This window comes from Anarhichas minor, unplaced genomic scaffold, assembly GCF_050575085.1.
Source record: "Anarhichas minor isolate MPS153535 unplaced genomic scaffold, ASM5057508v1 ptg000027l, whole genome shotgun sequence".
In the NCBI taxonomy this organism is placed as follows: domain Eukaryota; kingdom Metazoa; phylum Chordata; class Actinopteri; order Perciformes; family Anarhichadidae; genus Anarhichas; species Anarhichas minor.
In genome coordinates this window covers 17,538,812-17,559,554 of record NW_027466473.1, presented here as the reverse complement: position 1 = coordinate 17,559,554, position 20,743 = coordinate 17,538,812, and the positions used below count along the sequence as shown (strand labels likewise).

The following is a 20,743-nucleotide window of genomic DNA, read 5'->3' as shown; positions in this document are numbered from 1 at the left end:
CAGTCAATAATATTTGCAACCATGGTCTGATTTCATGCCATGCACAGCGGCAGTAGTCTTTGGCACAGTAAAGTTCATTACCTTGCTGAGAAGAGGTGTCTAAAAGGCTTTGATTTATTGAAAATCTTGGGGATTATAACCAGCAAAACATGACAATTACAATAGAAATGTCACAGTACTGAAACCAGACAAACCGATATGACCTGTCTCTGCCCACACACACACACACACACACACACACACCCACACACACATAGCTATGCCCCAGAGCAGAACTAGTTGTGGTTGTGTTGGCCACAGCTGGAATTCCTGAGTTTGGAAGGTGAATGTCCTCCATCAGTGAGACTCCATCATAGCCTGTGAGACTTTGTTTGTGCTGATAAATCAAATGTACAAACATCCCTTCCTGCAGTGGGTGTGGGGGGGGGGGGGCTTCAGGGTGTCAACTTTTACTTAACTATTTCCCTTCCAAGCTGTGCTCAGACACTAATATCTCCTTTTTATTTGAGGTCTTAGACATTCTCTCAATCTCTGCATTATCTGCGGATCAGCCTGTATTTTAAGAGCAACCAACTTTTCTGGGTTAGTATAGAAACTCACAGCAAAAATAGACTTATGAGTAGTAGTAGTCATGTTTTATAGAAATTAACCTCAGGACCTCAACAATTAGCCCAGTGGTTGGCGGCCAGGCCTCGGTAACCTCCGGTTGGGTGGACCGGGGAGGGGTGAGATGATGCATTCCAGTACTGACACACCCGTTCTGCTTTCTACTGAGTAAGCGAGGGATAGAGGAAGAAAGAAAGAGACGGCAAGAGAAGGGCTGTTTGTTCCCGTTCAGGAACAATCTGGTCTTGAGGCTAGAAGGTCAGCCGGGCCCACAGCGTGAGAAAAAGAGGGCCTTTAACATGGGGGACAGGACTGCTGACATCAGCACACCCAGCAGAACGAGCAGAGAGGGGGAAAAGGGAGAGCTGTTAAACGGATGAAAAAGAGAGATAATAAAGACAGAAGAGAACTTTCACACATCATTTAAAAGCATAGTTAAGCCTGCCTGAATAAAGGGTTGACAAAACAACACATTTACGTCTGTTTTATTTTGAGATTTTCCTCCCTGTGATTTATGCTGTCATCCAAATACTAATGGAATTAACAGGGACTATTTCTCTGGTGGAAGGTTATCTGAAATATAAAGTCTGCATTGTCGAGAGTAATGGGAGTAACGAGACTTTGTTTCTATGAGTAGATTTAACCTATCAACTTTTAAAATGTATATTTTCCATGCTTTGAGGAGCACCATGAACAAAATTTAATCTGCTTCCGTGAAAAATCCACTTAGCTGTCTGCATGGCTAACTATCACTATAAGTAAGTGACACGTTTGTGTTTGCCGTTTTGGGGATTCAGATTAGCGATCCAGCAGAAATGTCTAATGAAGTAGGTATAGTATAGTATATACTATACTATACTATAGTATGTAGTAAGTGTGTTTTTAGCTTTTCTACACCAAAACTAGGGATTTTTTTTTTAGATTGGCGGTATAAACTTTGTTTCAACCCATTAAATGCACTTTCAACATGACAGAAAGTGTAAAGTTGAAATTATTTTCAATATTTACAATCTTTTTTATTATACCTTTTATACCAATAATTGCTGACAGTGAGGTCTACATAATGTCACTGGCTGCGGTCACTAGGAGATCTTTCGATGGCACTGGAAAGCGAATTGATAAAAGTCAACATGTCTTTTTTTTGGCACCGCCTCATATACACAGATCGCTGAAGCATTAGTCATGTTCATAGTGTGACAATGTTTAACAGTCAGTGTGATTCAGATTTTATACGCTCATATTTCTTTCTTTATTCGATGCTGCGGTTTCCAAGCGGGTCATTGTTTGCAAATCGCCTTTTATATCCTCTAGTCTTCCGACGAAATGAGGTGGGAAATCATTGTGAAGGTACAGAGCTGTGAATCGCAGGAACACTGCAGTGTCAGCAGGGCCTGCTGCGTTTATTTGAAAGCTTTTTTTTTATTTTGTAGGCTGTGTCTAATTTGATTCAGTTTTTTTTGGGGGGGGGGTATGTGCATTTGTGAGATAGGCAAAGCTTGTGCTTGCATGTGTGTTCAGCCCATAGTAGGTATGCTTTGCATGTGGCTTGACCAGTCGGAGCACATTCTTCACTTCAGCACACCACGTCATCCAGAGTTGTTTCAGGCAGGGAGAGCAAATCTGACTGCAGAGACACTGACGGAAACACAAGCCAGTTGCTTATGACGGAGTAGTGTTATGTCCAGCTGTTTAGGTTGGGTAGCATAGGGTGTTACCACTGACGGGCAGCTCATTTAATTCAGTGGGTGTTTTTTAAACGGGGGACAATTGGAAATAAGGTGTGTTTGGTTAGCGGTGAGCAGGAATACGGAGCTGAAATCCTCACTCGGGGAGCGCTTTAAAACTAGATTATTGTATCAGTGTTTAAACAGCACTGCAGGGAGATATAGTTGAAAAAGACATTTTAACAATCTAAATTTCAATGTGTCAAATTTAAATGTATTGGTAAATACAAGGTAAATTGGTCCAGGTAATGTAAAATGTCTTCTTACTGTAAAGTAATGGGGTACTATATGAGCCCGACCGATGATGGGTTTTTGTGGCAGATGTTGACAAAACATAAATAACATAAACAACAATCTTGAACCAACTTTTCTTTTGAATAAAATCTTTCTGTGCTCTTCTTTGAAGTGGGCGTGGCTATGATGAAAAAAGGTAATTTCTAGAACAATCTAAATTGAACAAAATTAAAAATCAGAATCTAAAACACACAAATAATACCCAAATAAAGCAGAGCAATAGAGTTTTTATTTTTATTAATTTGCAACTTAAAATGTTTTTTTTTTTTTTTTACATGTGTAAATTCAGTTGTTTCTCATTTGGACACAAATATTCAGTGTTACAGAATAAAGTTTTCAGTGCTTTAATGGAACTTAAGTCATAGCTTTGTTTTAGGAAACAGAGGTCAAACTCTGAGGGCTGATCTTTGTGAAACAGTATGTTTAAAGGGTGGTAGCATTCAAGCGTGTAACACACAGGCCAAACTGTCTCCCTGCTCTCTGCCATTCAAAAGAGATGTTGAAGAAATGAAGCATACTTGATAAATGGGTGACAAAACACAAAACCAATGGGTTTGTCAATCCAAACTTCACAAAAGAACATTGTTTCACAGGGAGAGCTGCATACCAGGCTGGACATTCCTCATCTTTTGAGTGTGTGTGTGTGTGTCTTCATCTAACTGGGTGTGCATGGAGGTATGTAGAGTTTCTCACAGTCATCTGTACCTGGGGTGTTTGCACCTGTTGTACTTAATAATTCTTTGTATGGCTTTGTCAGGACTGAAACTCCACACCCTGTCCACTACCAGGTTGACTCTTTGACAGTGTTGTCATAGCAAGCAAGACTCTGATGATTAAATAAGAATGACATCACACGGCAGGTTTGCTGTGAACACAAACCTAGGATTGATTTTTGGTCTAAAATCCTGTGGTGGCTTTATTTTCTTTGGTCCCACTCTACCAGAATGAAACATTTGGAGGTTTTTCTAACAGGCGTGTGCATGTCAAAGAGTGGCTGACTATGTAAGGAGAGGAAATGAAATTGTTGGAAGTTGTTGTTTGCCAACAAGCCACCATTTAGGGAGTGTGTTCTCAGAATATTTTTCTATCTCTCTCTCTCTCTCTTTCTGTGTGTGTGTTTTACTTCACTGCAGAACTGGTATTTATGTGTGTGCCAGACAGTTCATCACACACTTAAGTCTCAATCCAGCTGTCCACTTTGCAAAGTGTGTGTATTGTAGTACTTTCACCACAGATGTCAAAGAGTGTTTAACTGATGAACAGCAAAAATATAAAAAAAATAGTAGTGGGTAGTCGCAGTCCTCATCATTGGTAGAGTGTTTATGCTCACGGTATTAATCAACTTGCGCTCATTTAACTGCCACACTTCATTTAAGGTCTTCATAAATTACTCAAGTTAAGTGCCAAACTTTTATGGTCCATCAGTGCTGAATGTTTCTAGCCACAGAATCACAAACAATTCATCAACAGTATCTAACAACATTTACAATTTGCATAATAGTGAAAGTGATGATTTGAGATATGATAGAATGGGAAGTATTTCAAAGATGCTTATGTGATAATTGTGTACATACTAATTGTTCATGTGCTGCCTATGTGAAGTGATCTGTTCTGCCCGTTGCTACATATAAATCCCTGAAAAAGAAAAGGTGCCAGCTGTCAATTTTATGTTTGTACTGTATATTCATAAAGCTCCCCCTTCATTCCTCAGATCATGATTGAGTTCTGCCCCGGAGGTGCCGTGGATGCCATAATGCTAGGTAGGCCTCTGTCTTTTTGATCTCTCTCGATATCTTTTCATAAGCACTTCACATTCCTCCCCTGTCACGAGAGTCAAGTTCCACACCTGCGGCGGTTCTGGGACTACACCTGCAGTGACTTTAAGGAAGTTAAATATGAGAGAATCAATGTTTAACTAAAGATCGTTCCGTATATGATCATGTACATTCTTCACCAGTCTGACATTGAACGATCTAGAAAGCAGTCAGACACATTGAAGTCCTCCGGTGTGGGAAAACCCCCTGGTCTGTTTTTACATGGTGATCCACATCCTCATAACTGTCTGTACCCCAACTGCAGCTAACCAAACACAGACACAGTAGAATAAAGTCTGCAGGGCAGGACTAGCTTGGATGTATGAAAGCTTCTCTGATCTGGGATTACCCCTCCAGCAACACCATCTGAGAAACGTCAGTGATATCATCAACAGGTTTACCTTTTTCTGTTTTCTCTTCAGTCCTCAAGACTTAGTGAATGAATGTGGAATCTGCGAGGTGTGCAAAATGGGTTTTGAACCCTCGCAGCAAGTTTTCTCAACTCTCCCTTGCATTTCCCTCTCGTTCTGACCTCTCTCCCCTGCTAATATATGTATCCCCTCCATCTCCTGACTCCTGCCTCCTCCTCTCCTGCGCTTATCAGAGTTGGATCGTGGGCTGACGGAGCCGCAGATTAAGGTGGTCTGTCGCCAGATGCTGGAAGCTCTGGATTACCTCCACAGCATAAAGATCATCCACAGAGACCTGAAGGCTGGTAACATCCTCCTCATGCTGGATGGGGACATCAAACTGGGTAAGAGTTTAGATATTTGTACTAGTTGTAGGTGCTTGTACACAGTTGACTTTGTGGGTTTGATTTGGATCAAATTAGTAAATCCCGGAGTAATCTCATCATTTACCAAGAAACCATTTGACCGCTAACATGACGGAAGTGGAACTAATTCTCAGATGAACCCCATGTTCCCATTGCACATCACATGTTTCTCTCTGGAACGTCTCTGTTGTTTCTTTGGCTTACATGCATGTGGCTGAGGTATATGGGCTGAACACACAAATACAGCCACATGTATGTCTCACACACACACACACACACTCACTCACTCACTCACTCACTCACACAAAGTTAGAGGCCCTGTACACCTCCTGCGGGGCTGTAGCAGGATCAAAAGTGGGCATTTAAAAGGAAAACTGCATTTTCAAAAGCATATTTGCATTTATTGGCTTTTTGAAGAGTTCTCCACATTCTTTGCATTGCACAGCTGAAGTTGTGGATCCAACCCATTGGCCAGCAATTATTGGTTTAGAGTAGTTTCCAGGAAAGGGAAAATTGTGTTTTAATGTGCTTTATGTAAGAGTAAGTTAAGGAAGTGCAGATTTTGTTTCTAAATGGCTGCTTGACATTTAGATCTTCAGACATAAAACTTTCAACAACAAAAAATATATATTTTGGTCTCTTTTGACTGCATGATGTTTTACTCTCTTTCACTCTGTGCTTTTGCACTCTGTGATGACCAACAAGCTTAAAATAATCAGTGGAGCGTAACTGTAAACTGCTAAGAACGTCATATTATGGAGCTGATTTCCTTGCGAAACTGGCTGCTTTTTGTAGTTTATTTGATACCAAATTGGTCCATTTATTCTTCAATTTCAAATGACACATTTTGTCAGCCACTGTGCTCTGTGAGTTGGACTTGTACTTCTTGTTGAAGTCCATTTCCACTGCCTTACATTCCTGCCTAAGACATCACAGTTCACTATAATCACTGGGAGTTGCCTCTTTAAAATCATTAAGTCATGACACTGACTCATTTACAATCTCCAAACTTATCTAACTACATGCTAATTCAAACAAGTTCGCAATTATCTTCCTCTGAGGCCCGGCCAAATGCATTTTATCCACCTCTGATACAAGGCATTTAACACTATGTACAGTTGTAAACTTTTTGGCTTATGTTTATAAAAAACTTAAGCTCATGCTGCTTTATCAATGCTATGATCAATAACAAAGGCAAATCAGTATGATAGAAATAATGTACTCCACGTAAAATTAAGATCAAATCACTGAATCCTTGTCATGTTTGAAGGGGTTTTCCACTGAAACACCTGTTACTGTGCACTCGTTTGGTTCCTGACTTTGAGTGGTGCATTATGGGAACCTTTAGGCGTGAATGGTAGAAATATTTGTGTATAATCAGAATAATGCTTCTTGAGAGACCCTTCGTGATTACTCAAAGGAACATATGTTAAACCCAGTGATACAGAATGTACTGAAGTGTATTTGAACCTCTGGCTTCATAAGGCCAACCCTTATTGGTATGATTCTTCCTAAATATGCTACCATCCTTCAGGGTATTAATGTTTTAACTCTACTTTTTGTGAACGATAACGGCGGTAGTGTAATTTATTGTCTTTGTATAAAGGAAACGTTCTTTCTGCAAAAGTTTAGACTGCAACAGTCTAAAATTATATATTTGACTGTAAAGTCAAAGATATTTGAATTGTAGTCTGCAGAAACCAAGACAGTCACTTAAGTCCCCGTAATAGAACATGCCAGTTTGTAATTGAAGCAGTCAGCCTGCTGCCTTGTGAGTATAGGCCTCTGCCAAGTACTGAACCCTGGGCATGCCACACGTAATATTCTTACTCGCAGAGAAAAACACATGTTCAGCCAAAGTGAAAAGAACACCCCTGTAATCTGAGGGTCATGTCAGGAAATGGAGGCAGCTTGTTTGGGAAACCTAACTGCTATAAATTCAATGATTCTGGCTTTGTGTCTCAATGGCATGACAGTTTTACAAACTATTTGTCAACTACAAAGGGAGAAAAAAAAAATGGAAGTTTTTACTTTTAGTCCCTCTTAAATGTCTCCAGTGAACTTCTTTCAACTATCTCACATCATCTTTTTTGTTTCTGGTGTTCTCTTCATTCTTGTAGCTGATTTTGGCGTATCTGCGAAAAACACCAAAACCTTACAACGAAGAGATTCTTTCATTGGAACACCATATTGGTGAGTAAAACATTACTCTACATCAGAGCACTAAGGGAAAGAGCTATGCATGGTCTTAGAATGGATTAAAGCTTCTGTTTTTTTTGATCCAACATCCTCTAAAACAGTCTAATTGTCTGCAATGTACTAATATATTTACCATGCAGCAAAATCTCTAACTGTAGACATATGAACCTACATGAGCTATATGAGTAGGGGATTATGGCTTTTTGGGAACAGATTTCCTGCCACTCACAACACATGATGTTGAATATACACACGTATTTTTGTAGGCCAACCCTGGAAGTTGGTATCGCACAGTTTTCCCCCAACAAAAAGCCAATTGGATTTTTTAAAACTGGATTTTGGATTACTGCCTAAAATGAGCTATAGGTGGCAAATGCATTCATGATACTTACACGCTTTGTTCAGCAAGATAATCTTCACAAATGAACACTACTTTTATGATAATAAAATAAAAACATGAAGGCGTTTGGCAGAAGTAATAAGTGTGCCTATAAACTAACTACACCACTAACAACGAGGCTGTAAAGGTGGACTAGTCGGTGTGATGGCGTTTTGTAGTCTCATTTAGTCCCTTGTTAACAATCCTCCTTTTTTTTTTTTAAGACACGGAAAAGCTTCAAACGTAACATTTGGGATACTTACTGGCATATTTTATATTGTAGACCAAACTGTTGAAACCTCCTAAGCTTGTGTTAAACACAGACATTTGTTTTAGGCATCTAGCCAAATACCCACCCAAAAAAAACCCCCATTGATTTCAAGTCGAGAGAACCGGAAGTACAAAAATGCTGACTTTTTTTTCAGGTTTTAGGACTCATTCCTGCAGCACTCGATTCAACCCAACACCTCAACTTAGTGCTTTAATGTTGTTGGTTCTCTCCTCTATACCTCCACAGAGAACCTTGTTCCACTGTCCCAGTTATGCAGCCTGTTAACCATTGACTACCACAGATTAGCATCCTTCAGGCATACACACCCCAGCTCAATAGAAACATAGCCGTGCCGTCATTTTTCTTTTGATCTTGAAAAGAATATTGCAGACGGGGTTGTTGTATACTTTTCCCTTGAATGCGCTGATTAGTAAAGTCAACAAACAATGGGGGAGCACATATTTGTTTCTTTGCACTTGAGTACATTTAAGAGCTCGGGGGTTAGCGAGCAATCCTGCAGATTGTCAGCAAACACGCGTTGATTGGAGAAGTGTGCTTGATGTTTACACCTGCAAAATAGCGAATAAGAGAGAAGAGGAACACTCCTTATCCCCACCGCAGTAATCAGCAGTTAGTCCCTCGCTGGCGCTGCTCAGATAAAACTATTGTAAATACCACACGTGTATCTTTATGATATCAGAAACTATTGAATCATATTGGGACTGTTTTATTTTTTTATACGACTAGCTGTGTTGATTTGGCAAAACAGATTTTTACAACATGATAGGTCAAATCTTAACAAGTTGAGTTACTTATTAGTTCTGTCACTTGTTGCTTTGCAATTTCTGCATGCATGTAAGACCTATGAACTGCCTCTAAAGGTCAGTGATCCCATACCCTCCTCTTGTAAACACAGTTCTACACACATTTCATCCAGACAGGTGACATACTGCTCAGGTATACATGCAAACATTAACACACGTAAGTTAATTTTATACTAAACGGCATGCTCGAGGAGAAAACTCACCTCTACAGCTTGACTATTCCAATTAAGCATGTTTTGAGGATAAATAAATGTGCAGTATGCCTTCACTTGTTAGCATTTTAGTTGAATTAATGATTCAGTGTCCTACACCATGTAAATGGTCCATTTTTTTTCTGTCTCAGGATGGCCCCAGAGGTGGTAATGTGTGAGACAATGAAGGATGCTCCATACGACTACAAGGCGGATGTCTGGTCTCTCGGGATCACTCTGATTGAGCTTGCCCAGATTGAGCCCCCGCACCATGAGCTCAACCCCATGAGGGTGCTACTGAAGATCGCCAAGGCGGAGCCTCCCACCCTGGAGCAGCCGCACAAATGGTGAGGATCCATTACAAAGGAATCTGAATTAGCTGCTGTACGTTGTGACGTAAATGTACCATATAATACAATGCAAGAGACAACAGGAATATTTTAACCAGGAAATTATAAAACGCTTTTACAATCCATGATTCATTATTCTCATAGATTATGATACATGGACCAGAGCTTTTATATATTTTTTAGATTTCCCTGTGTCACCTTTTTTTTAAATTCTATTACCACATTTTTGCACATTCTGTGTCCAGTAGTGTAGACACTCTATGTATCACATCATCCTCCCCCTCTCTGCCTGCAGCCCATTTAGCCATTTCCACAACTATAGCAACAACTCAGGATTTAAGCGTGTGCCAAACTGTAATTTTTCAATGTCATGAGCCTGAATGTTCCATAGCAGCAAATTTAGTGCTCCAAAAATCAGGTGCTGAAAGGGATGGGGAGCCCACTCATCATTCCCGTTGAATGCTTTCTTGTACAAAGCACAGCTGTGCACTAAAATGACCCACAAAACAAAAGTTTTGTTCACACTTTTTGTTATGTTGTAGTTATTCCTCCATCCCCCTTGATTAATACCGTTGTCTTGTATTCTCTCAAGGTCACAGGACTTTAAAGATTTCCTGAAGAAAGCTTTGGACAAAAACCCAGAGACTCGTCCGACTGTAGCACAACTCACAGAGGTAGGCCCTGATGCAATGTGCAATTATAACCTAGCAAATGTTACACAATGCTGCACTTTGATATATGATGGAACATTGTCCTCGCTCTGTCCTTATCTTGCACAGACACACATAATACGGGGCCTTTTAATCTTCTATTTTAAGACCTGAATGGAGTGATCTATGCCAGGGCAATGAGCGGTGCCCCCGTGGAGGGCACTGGCATGTGAGTGGGAGGGGAATAGAAGGTGGTGTACGAGAGTGGGGAAGAAATTCAGCAGGCAGAAAAGGAGGAGGATGGCATAAAAAGTTAAGTGACAGAAGAAAGCTAAAAAAAAAAAAGGAAGGAAGGAAGGAAGGAAGGGGAGTAAACTTTCAGGACCATAAGAATCGTTCACTTTTTGAAGCACCATTTTCATCTTAAGGACAATGGAGGTTTTTGCGCCAAAGATTTTAGATTGCTAGGATATTTCTGAGAGGCTGATGACGGTAAACAATAATATCTGAGGATGAATTCTGACAAAAGTTTTTCGAAGTACGGAGCAAGAAAAATGAGAGAAAAAGTGAACAGGGTGTGGATTAAAGCACAAGCACAGTGTCTATTCAAATTCAGAGCCACAGTTTCCTGTCTATGTCCGACAGCTGAGGAAACGCCAGCTATTTACATTCCCACCCTCAGCCAATACCATGTCTGGATTACCCTGAGCTCGCCACCTCTGGCCAATTAGAGAGAGGCAGAGATGAAAATCCTAGACCCGGGCCCACTGGGAATTCTGCATGTGCTCTCCAGTGGCGGGGGGGGGGGGGGGGGAAGAGACGGGCGCGGTTTGTTTTTTGGTGCCGTGCTGGAGGTTTTAGATGTTTATCATGCCTGCTGCTCCTAACGGCTGTTAGATAGTATTTACTGTAGATGGTTATGCAATGATGGCATTCAATTCAGTTTACTGGAAGTTACCATCGGTCTATGTGACAAGTTTTAGGTCAGACTTTGTTATTCGTTGGAGTGTATGGATATTAAAAACAGATGTAGTGCAGGAAGTGAACATGAGGATTACAATGAATCATATTTAAGGAGTGTAGGTGCTAAACTGTGTGAGGTGTGTGCGCAACTGACGACAGAGGAAATAAAAGGACAAAATTCATAAAGTCTTTGTCATCAGGCGTTTCGAAGATGGTATTTGTTTGAAACAGTTTGCCACTCTTGCCTTGTGTCTGTCCCGCATGTGTGCTTGTAAAAAATGTTTACAAAACAACATGACACAGTATCAGTCACTGTGGCTGGTGGGAAGCCATCTGGATGACTTTGTACTCATTACACTGAATATAGTTTCTACTCCCACATGGTTTCTCATGGCCAGGGTTTTCTACAGTGTTTTTGGTGTGGCTTCCATTCATGTATCATATATTTTCTGTGAGGTCTGTGGATTGTACAGATATTTCAAAATCCGGGCAAATAAAAGTCAAGTCAATATTATTTATATAGACCAAAATTACTGCTTGTCTAACACCAGAACTTGCCCCAAACCTATCCTAATTATAACCTTTACCTTAAAAGCAAGTCTTAACCTCTGAACCACCCTTTATGAAGTGACCAAAATGCCCTCACTTTCCCAAAAATGTGCTCACTCAAGGTCTAAAACTCAAATGTATCCTTACAAAAACAGAAGTACAACTACACACACACACAGTGCACTGTCAGTGGTTCACAGGTAATTCTGCCTTCATGCAGCCCCTTCCTCTGGTCCCCTAATGGGCCGTATTGTTCACGTTTAACCTTTTCACGCCTAGCCAAGCATGTAAGACCCAAAATCACAGGCCTCTTTGGGTCCAAAAGCAATGTGAAACCTAAAAGAGAGGACATAGGCTCCACTGATCCACATCTTAATCCGTAATGGCAGTCAAAAAAAACATAGCTAGATTTAACAGGGCAGAAATATCACACTGTTTGCCATTTTTTTCCTCTTTGATATGCCTCAAGGAAGCTGTGTTTAGCTTAGGCATGGGAGGTCTGAATTCACTTGTTACAATAAACGGTTGGAGGCTGAAATCTCAGACTACTGTTGGTTTTCTAATGGTGCCTGAGGGGTTTTTACTAAACAGTGTAGGCTTAGATCAGTAGTGGATACTGGACAAAAAGATCGTTCATAATCTGGGGAATAATTTACTATTCTCGGCTTTGAAGAATCTCCGTCTAAAACTCTAGCCTTAAGAAAGTCCTTAAAGACATTTTACTGTTGAGATCTTTGAGATAGTCCTAGAGTAGATGTGTACTGGATTGTTTATTTACTTTTGCCCTTAAATGCATGTACCCTCACACTCACACACACACCCTTACACTCATCTAAGCATCACACACTCTTTCAAGTATTATTGGAGCGTTCAGTGAAGCTGCAAATGTTGAAGTCCCAGCATTTGTTCACCTCACTTCGTACCACCACAGGTTCGTATGGCTTTAACCGTGTGATGGCTGATCTCTCAGCACGTTGGAGTGTATACTCAGGAAGTGGTAGTGTGGTTGTTGGAGTCTGATTCAAGTGAACTGTTTTGAATGAACCAGTGTAGCTCTCCTCTAAAACAGTTGCTGAGCTTGTTTTTGATAATCAAGCATAAAATGACTCTTCTGTAATAAATAAGGAAGGCCAAGTTGGAATTATTTATACACATATTCATATTTCCACTGGGGTGTAATAATTGGTTTGACCTGACCTGTTAGTCATTAGAGAAGTTAAAAGCTGAAGCATAATGCAGTCCTCGAGGACAAGCCCCTGCACACAAACAACTGTGCTCAATAAATGTGCAAACACACCCCGACTTATGCACACTTCATGGTCCAGCACCACTTGTAGCCTTTTCCCTTTGTCAGCTGTTCCAATTAAATTACACGGCAGTGCAAAGCATCTGAATAATTGATGATCAGCTGCACTCAACTTTTAATTTCGCTTTTTATTCTCCTTGCACTCGGCTTATTAGTGCCGCGTTTGCACTCTGGCAAAATGCACACTTTCTCTTTAGCAGCTGTAAAAGTAAAGCTGGCCTGCTTTTAAGGAGCATGATGTTAGAATGGAACAGTGCTACATCAGTGTGCCATTAAAAGGGAGAGTTGTATTGTAGAGCCACTATTGTTGTAGCTGTGCAGGAACAGGCAGGTGGCAGATAGAGTTTCCCCTGCAGTGAAAGTCTCCTGTAGCCGCTCGCAGCCCCATGGGCAACTTTATGTATCCGACTGTAATTACTGTTTGTTTCCATAGCCTACCTTCATCTATTCCTTATCTTATTCCTGCTTCGTCATTGACAGTTAAGTACTGGCAGCATCCCTCAAGCAATGGTCTAATGATATTCTGATCCATGGAAAATGTGTTGAGTTGGCCCCCAGCTAAAATTGTTTTATGGTTGTTAGTGTTTATCTTTTGGTCACATCTGGCCTTTTACTTTTCTTCCCTCGTTGTCGTGTTTACAAGCTGATTTATGCTCAGAATTTGATGCATGAAATGAACAACAAGTTGTAAGACACTGGTTTTGCTATTTAAGCACCAGTCACTGTGCATTTTAACTGTTAATTAATTAACCATCTCACCTCTGTCCCATATCCACAGCACCCTTTTGTGAGATCGGTGACGTCTAACCGTCCGCTGCGGGAGCTGGTGGCCGAGGCCAAGGCTGAAGTCATGGAGGAAATAGAGGACAATAGGGAGGAAGGAGAGGAGGACGACGCCATGGAGCTCACAGTGGTACCAAACCTCAACTTTTGTTTTCCTCTTTTCTGTCTATTCATTTTCTTCTCCGTCATTGTTTGTTTCCAAAAGGAGACTGGGCAGTCCATGGGTTGGGTTGTAAGAGTACACGTGATCGGGATTTACAGAGTCTATAATGGGACAGTAACTGTAACCGTTCAAAAAAACGAAATCGGACAAGTTGGAATTAAAAAAAAAAAAGGTCCAAATAATCACACAAAGTTATGCATTTACCTGCACATGCAACCATACAAACGGCACACATGTTCTGCCTTAACCATACACTTCCCCTGCTTTTGAAGTATTTGCTTGTTGACCACTTTGAACAGCATTTTCTGGTAAACCTGGCCTTCCTGCCAAACGACTGAAGGCCATCCATAACCCCACAGAGGGCATAGGATTAGAAAGTGACATACAGTAGTATGAGAGTGCAGTTTACCTCCTGCCCTCAGCACAAACAACGGAACAGAGACCGGAATACTGGCATTCATACACACCCACTCACATTTAAAAATAGGTGCTGCCTTCGTCCTCGCTCCTGTATAGAAACGTTGTCACCTAACGACCCCTGATGGAGTACATTATTTTAGGTTTCACATTGTTCTGTTTCTATTCTGTGTAAAAGAAAAAGACGCACAGTGATAGAAGACGCTAGAAATACTCATTCTATCAGGAAGCGGTTACCAGACAAATGCTGCTTCTAGATTTAATCTTTTATTTTGCCAGACATAATTCTTGTTAACAATGCCATTTAAAACACTCGTCCCTGGTTTTCAGTCATGATTTACACAGGCTTCTCACCCCTCTAATTATCTGTGTACTTGTTACAGATTAGATAGCCATCTTAGCCGTAGTGTGAGAAGAAGCAGTCCAAACAGGAATGACGGCATTCCTACAAAAGCAAAGGTTAAGGTTACTTCACTAAATGTGGGACGCCTAAAAGACTTTATCTGCTTTGTCTACTACAGCACACATAGCTGCTCTGTAAATCAGCTGCCATTTGTTCCCTTTTGAGAAAAATAAAACAGAAACCAAAAGGAGGAAATTTGTATTTTAAATGTTTTGGTTTTATTATTGGCGTACCGTATCTTTACATTTATTTGGCTAAATATCGTTCCAGTATCCGTCTAAGTAGATGGAGACCTTATTTTAAACCTTGCATAGGACAGTAACATTAGCAGTCGGTCACACTGAGCCAGCAGCTTGCTACACAACGCATCAAGTTAACACAACACATTAACTTTCCTGCTAAGGAAATAAGCATTTCTGATATTTACCCAAATACCTCTTTTATTCTTTTCATTTAAAAGATGTTGACATTATTTTTGACTACAAAAAGTGTGATTTCAGTTGGAACTAAACATTTGGTAGACCACCAACGACTTGGAACATCAAATGTTTTGTCACATGAGCGCATAACAACAATACTCTTCTCCTCGCCAGACCAGTCGGACCAGTTTGGAAGGAGACCAGTCTGTGGACACCCCAAACCCCACCACAACCTCCCAAACCACTCCAACACCTCTACCTACGAAGGTGGACGAGGCCGATACACCAACACAGGAGCAGCCGGGCCCCATCATGGTGGTCCCTGTTCCCCTACCACGGCAGAATCTCCCTCCAAAGGATCCAGAAGAGTTGGACGACAAACTGGCCGATGATGTCATTCTTGAGTCTGAGAAATCTGAGAGCGAGGCCTCAACCAAGACCTCCAGCTCAGATTCGGGTATCGAGGATGGGAAGAGTACCCCGACATCGGAGGAAAAGGTGATCTTTGAAGTTTTAGATTTAGAAAATGAAGTTGTATTGACTGTGGTGTATTCAATAATAATGTTAAAATTAATTTTAAGGTTGCTGTGGAGACCCCAGAGACGGAACAGCCACCATCTCTCCAACTGGAGGCATCTGAGGAACATGTCGACATCATCGTTAACTCAACAGACACAGGGCTGCCCCAGGTCCAGGTGACCGAGGACGAGAGCAAAGCTGTGGCTAACGGAGGCTTACCAACTCTGGGCCCAAGTCCCACTGTCACTCCTACAGCCACTCCTGCGCCCTCCTCTGCTCCTACCCCAGTGCATACACATCGTTCTGAGCGAAATGGTGGCCTAATAGAGCGGACTTCGACGCGAGGAAAGGCAGAGGCGCTCTCACCTTATATCGCTGGAGGGATTATAAAAAAACGGTACTCTTATTCAGACAGCATGGCGTCTGAGAGCATGGACATGTCGATCCACAAGGAGAGCATCTCTATGTCAGCAAGGGTGAGTCAACGTGAAGCAAAAGTCTCCGCTTGAAGCAGCCTGATCTGTCCTGTATTAGTATTCCTTTGGTCTTATTTAAATGTCAAGATGAATGAACCCGGATTTAGGCATATCCTTTATTTATTAATTCAAGTGTGTCAGCAGAGAACACGTCTTTGAGGTGACATAGACGAGTAAAAGAGCCAACTCCCTGCCTCTGTAGGAAAACCCCTCCTTGGAAAAACTATTTCTCGGCACCCACAGAGGAACTGAAACTGCATTGTGTTGTGTTTAGGGGTGTGTGGGTGATCTGAAACAGAGGATAGCCTGTCTTCCATCAGGCTTGCACCACCCATTGCATTTAGGGAGGCTGTGGAGAGAGATACTAGTTAATGCTGTTAAACGCCAATTCATTATTTTATTGGTTGCGATTCATGCTGAATATTGATTTATTTGGTGAGTCTGGGCTGAACTATTGATAACATTTTTAGTATATTAAAATAACTCTTTGAAGGGTGTAAACTAAATATCCAAAATGTCATTGTAAACAAAAACATTTTTCTTTTACACCTCATGATAATGCAACCAACATAAAAGGAGAATTTTCGTAATCACAAAATTTGTGCTTAGCCCGACAGACCCAGTGAGATTGGGAAGTTAGGAAGAGAGAGACTGTTTAATAATTTATCTTTATGTCTGAAGCAAAATATGCAACATTTTCCATTCATTGGGACCAACAGAGCCCTTTGTGTGGGCACAGTCCAGTATTCAGCAGCGTGAATGGCAGTTTCTATGCAGCTCATTGTCACTCTGCTGCTTCTGGAGGCTTATGGACCGACCGCAACTGAAATCCGATTGACTGCGCGTGGAGCCGTGTCTTGTTTGTGGCATGTAAAGTTTTTCCAGAACAGATTATTCAGCAGCAGCCTGCAGTGAGAGTGAATGGGCAGGAGGTCACAAGCATTTGTGTGAGAGTGTGTATGATTGAGAGCATCAGTGTCTGTGCATGTGCTCATGAATTCATCCCTGTGCACGGGAGAGCTGCGTGTGTTTTTGTGAATGACAAGTGATAGGAAATGACAGCCTTAAACACAAAGCTGAGCTACAGAATGAGCCGTATGTCCTCTGATTGTAGTGCCAGTGTGTACTTAATAACACACTCAAACATCGCATAGATTCATTGATGTTGTAAAAGTGTCAGTTATGTAGAAAGGGAATCAACAGTGCAACAGTAGCATCCAGTAGCTGTCATTCATGGCAACAGCCTCATATGTTGTCTATTTGCTCAGCTGTAGATGGTTCATTAGGAAGCTTTGTCAGAGGGGGCAACAGTATGCACAAACCAACTTAATTACTGCGTTTTGGTTCAGTTTCCTTTGGTTCAGTTTCCTCCTCTCCTCCTTATAAAAAGTATTTATAAACCAGGAAATGACGACAACCAGGGTTTGAGCTACCCAATGTTTGCAGAGTAAACCCGGCCATATCGGTCTTGTAAATATTGTCCGTAGAGGCTGATTTAGATAAGGGACATGTACTTTGTGAGACATAACAATTATCTTCTCTTCAATTCTAAGGGGGGTTCATGCTCTGACTCATATTAAACATTTAATGTATTTTGTATGATGTCCTAGTTGACCTACTTGAGACTATACACGGTAATGGCACTCCCCATGACCGTGACAGACAGACATCAACTTGTAGAACCAGATCAACAGGAACATCAATGCTTTTGTCAGCACACTAACGCACACAGCGGCCCCTCCTTCTGCTAGGTCAAAAGGCTGCATTGGGAGTCACAAAGGCACGCATATTTAAAGGTGTACTTTTAAACATCAAATTGGGGGGTGCTACTGCATATTTGTAAAAAAAGAGGTTGTATGAAGCTTTTCGTGGCTCCAGAGGGAGCTGCCTGAAATGTGATGACTTGCTTTATGTGATGTCACTTGAGTCGGAGCTTAAGTTTGAAAATAAAAATAAATAACTGAATGTAGATCCATTCCCGAACACTTTGACCACCAGCATGTCTCAAAACTACCCAACTGTCAACCAAACTACTACAATACCCACCCGGCAGAGTTTCAGTGCACCCTCAAACACATACGTAGTGATCCATGTCACTCAGTGCAAACAAATATATTTACTCAAGGTCTGATTTAATCAGATGTCATCCTTTTTGTTTGACCCTTTTGATCCTGTCTGTCTGCCTCTCAGAACTTCTCAAGTAAGACTCTGAAACGAACCAGGAAGTACGTTATCGACGGCGTGGAGGTGAGCGTGACCACCTCCACGATCATCAAGGATGATGAGAAGAAAGATGAGGAGATGAGATTCCTGAGGTATGTGAATCACCCGATCCCTCTCTGCCACAAATATTCACTTTCTGTTTTCATTCTCAGCGAATGACATCCATGAAACTCAGCGGTCTGTTTATTCCTCCGCTCACAGCGAAGTCTGTGCAGTGATGTGTTCCCTGTTGGATGTTGCTTTGTACTACACATACTATTTTAGGAATCCTGAACTCTTGGGCTTTAGCCCCTTAAGATTTGAGTTTACAAATACCCAAAGTGTTCTGGAAAAAGACTCATTTAAGTACTGGTCTCTTTCTGTACAGTCTATGGATGGAAAAAACAATAAAATGTCTCTGAAGTTACTTTTAGATCGGGGGGAAGGTGAGGTTAACTGTATTGTGAGTCTAGATGTTCAAATAGAATGATCAATACAGATTTATAATTGTTGCCAACCATTACTGTTTTTTTTTTGTGTTTATTAATGAACAATTTGTAAAGTTAAGTCTGGAACAACTTGCACTGCCTTTTGAAGTCATAAGGTGCATTACTCGTGCCATCTACTGGTAGTAATATAACATTGCATGTGTGACCACAGGACCTCCAACAGACTATGGTCACATTTTTACAAGGAGACCGACATGGCCCTTCAGGGGCTGAGAGAAAAAATAACTTTTCTGATATTTGCCCGACAAAAAACTGTATTAGAGTAACCGTATTAACGTAAATATTATTATTTACCACATTTGCTTGTCTGAGAAGTTGTTAAACTTAAAATAAACTTTTAATAAATTAAAGTTCTGTGTGTTTGTGTTTGTGTTTGTGTTAAGACGTCAAGAACTACGTGAGCTCCGTTTTCTGCAGAAGGAAGAGCAACGTGCTCAGGCTGGGCTAAATGCCAAACTGGAAATACAGAGAGAACAAATGCAGAGACGCTTTGACCAGGAGATGAATGTGAGTCACAGGTTTCACATTGCTACTAGTATTCTAACTATTTGTCCGAAAACTTCCATTTCCCCATTAGCTTGGTAGTTTAAGGTGACCTGCGCGTAACGTCATCAAGCAACAGTTAGTCAACAATTTTCCTTTTTTTTTTTTTTTTTAATGTCAAAGCTAGCTAAAGAAAATCCCACTACGTATCTACACGATGATTAAAATGCAAACTTTAGCATAGAACCTCTTTGTACAAATATACAGTACATACAGAAAACAAGCTACAACATGTAATACCTCGGAAAAATGCGTTTTAATACTTTTTAAGGGCCTTAATTGGCGCTAAATTGATTTATCAACTTTTATACTTTTTAAGACACTGCATACGCACTGCATTCTCTTATGTCTTAGTTATATATAATGTGATTGCTTTTGGTGGTGTAATACAAAACGCGGTAATACTGTTTTTTAAATGTTCACCAAAGCCAACATTGTGCTTGTTTGTTCTTGGTGCGGCCCAGGCCAAGAAGAAGCACTATGATGTGGAGCTGGAGAACCTGGAGAAGCACCAGAAGCAGACCATTGAGAAGATGGAGAGTGACCACCATGTTAAACTCAAGGAAGAGACCAAACGCATCAAATCAGAACAGGAGCGCGACCAAGAAAAGTTTCAGGATCAGATGAAACAAAAGAAAAAGGAGGTACATTGAAGACGGGTCAAATAAAGCTTTCACGCTTCAGCCTGAAAAGACATGAATGTCACATAAATAATGTTTTGTCCATTTTCACATTGCTTTGCTTGCTCCCTTGTGTACCTGTGTTTAAATCATGTGTCTTCTTTTGATATATTTAGGTAAAACAATCGGTTGATAAGCTGCCCAGGAATCAGCGTAAAGAATCCTTGAAGCAGAAGATGAATTCCTTCCAAGAAATTAAGATAAGAGATGTAAGTTGTCTGGTCAACCGTCATTTGAGTCAACTGTATTTTTATGCATACTTCACTGGACTGGTTTTGAAAAAATTCTAAGTACTGAGAAATTCATAAAATGTTGCTGAAAACGGAACATATCGCAAAATAAAGTCCAATCAAACATTTCCTCCTGTAGCGCTTTTTCCCGCCATTCCTTCATTCATTGTCTCCGTCCATGTCTTTCTCTACTCTGTAGGAGGATCAATTCTTGGCAACTCAGAAGAACCACCTGGACACAACGTTGAAGAGAATCATCTCCAGCAACAAGAGAGAGATTGCAGAAATGGAGAGGGGATGCCTTAACAAGAAACAGCAGCTAATCAGAGGTACAGTATATGTTAGGTATTAATTTAAATCAAATGCACCATCCGATGAAATGACCCCTTATTTATTGTCTTATTGATCTTGGCTTTCTGTGAAGTTTGCCAATTTCGCAGATTTTTGTTATTGTTTTGTATAATATCAATCAAATGCGCATTTATAAAAATAATTTCAAAATAA

General features: G+C 40.8%; 1 protein-coding gene across 1 annotated transcript in view; it reads left to right on the top strand.

Moving 5' to 3' along the window:
- The window catches only part of stk10 (serine/threonine kinase 10), a 35,752-nt gene that overhangs the window by 11,077 nt on the left and 3,932 nt on the right, over nt 1-20,743 (top strand). The window contains exons 3-15 of the mRNA XM_076102431.1: nt 4,336-4,384; nt 5,043-5,192; nt 7,334-7,406; nt 9,230-9,424; nt 10,020-10,101; nt 13,674-13,808; nt 15,255-15,578; nt 15,662-16,075; nt 18,266-18,390; nt 19,170-19,293; nt 19,794-19,973; nt 20,126-20,218; nt 20,439-20,568. Coding sequence (XP_075958546.1) covers nt 4,336-4,384; nt 5,043-5,192; nt 7,334-7,406; nt 9,230-9,424; nt 10,020-10,101; nt 13,674-13,808; nt 15,255-15,578; nt 15,662-16,075; nt 18,266-18,390; nt 19,170-19,293; nt 19,794-19,973; nt 20,126-20,218; nt 20,439-20,568 — 2,074 coding nt within the window. The remainder of the gene's footprint in view (nt 1-4,335; nt 4,385-5,042; nt 5,193-7,333; nt 7,407-9,229; nt 9,425-10,019; nt 10,102-13,673; nt 13,809-15,254; nt 15,579-15,661; nt 16,076-18,265; nt 18,391-19,169; nt 19,294-19,793; nt 19,974-20,125; nt 20,219-20,438; nt 20,569-20,743) is intronic.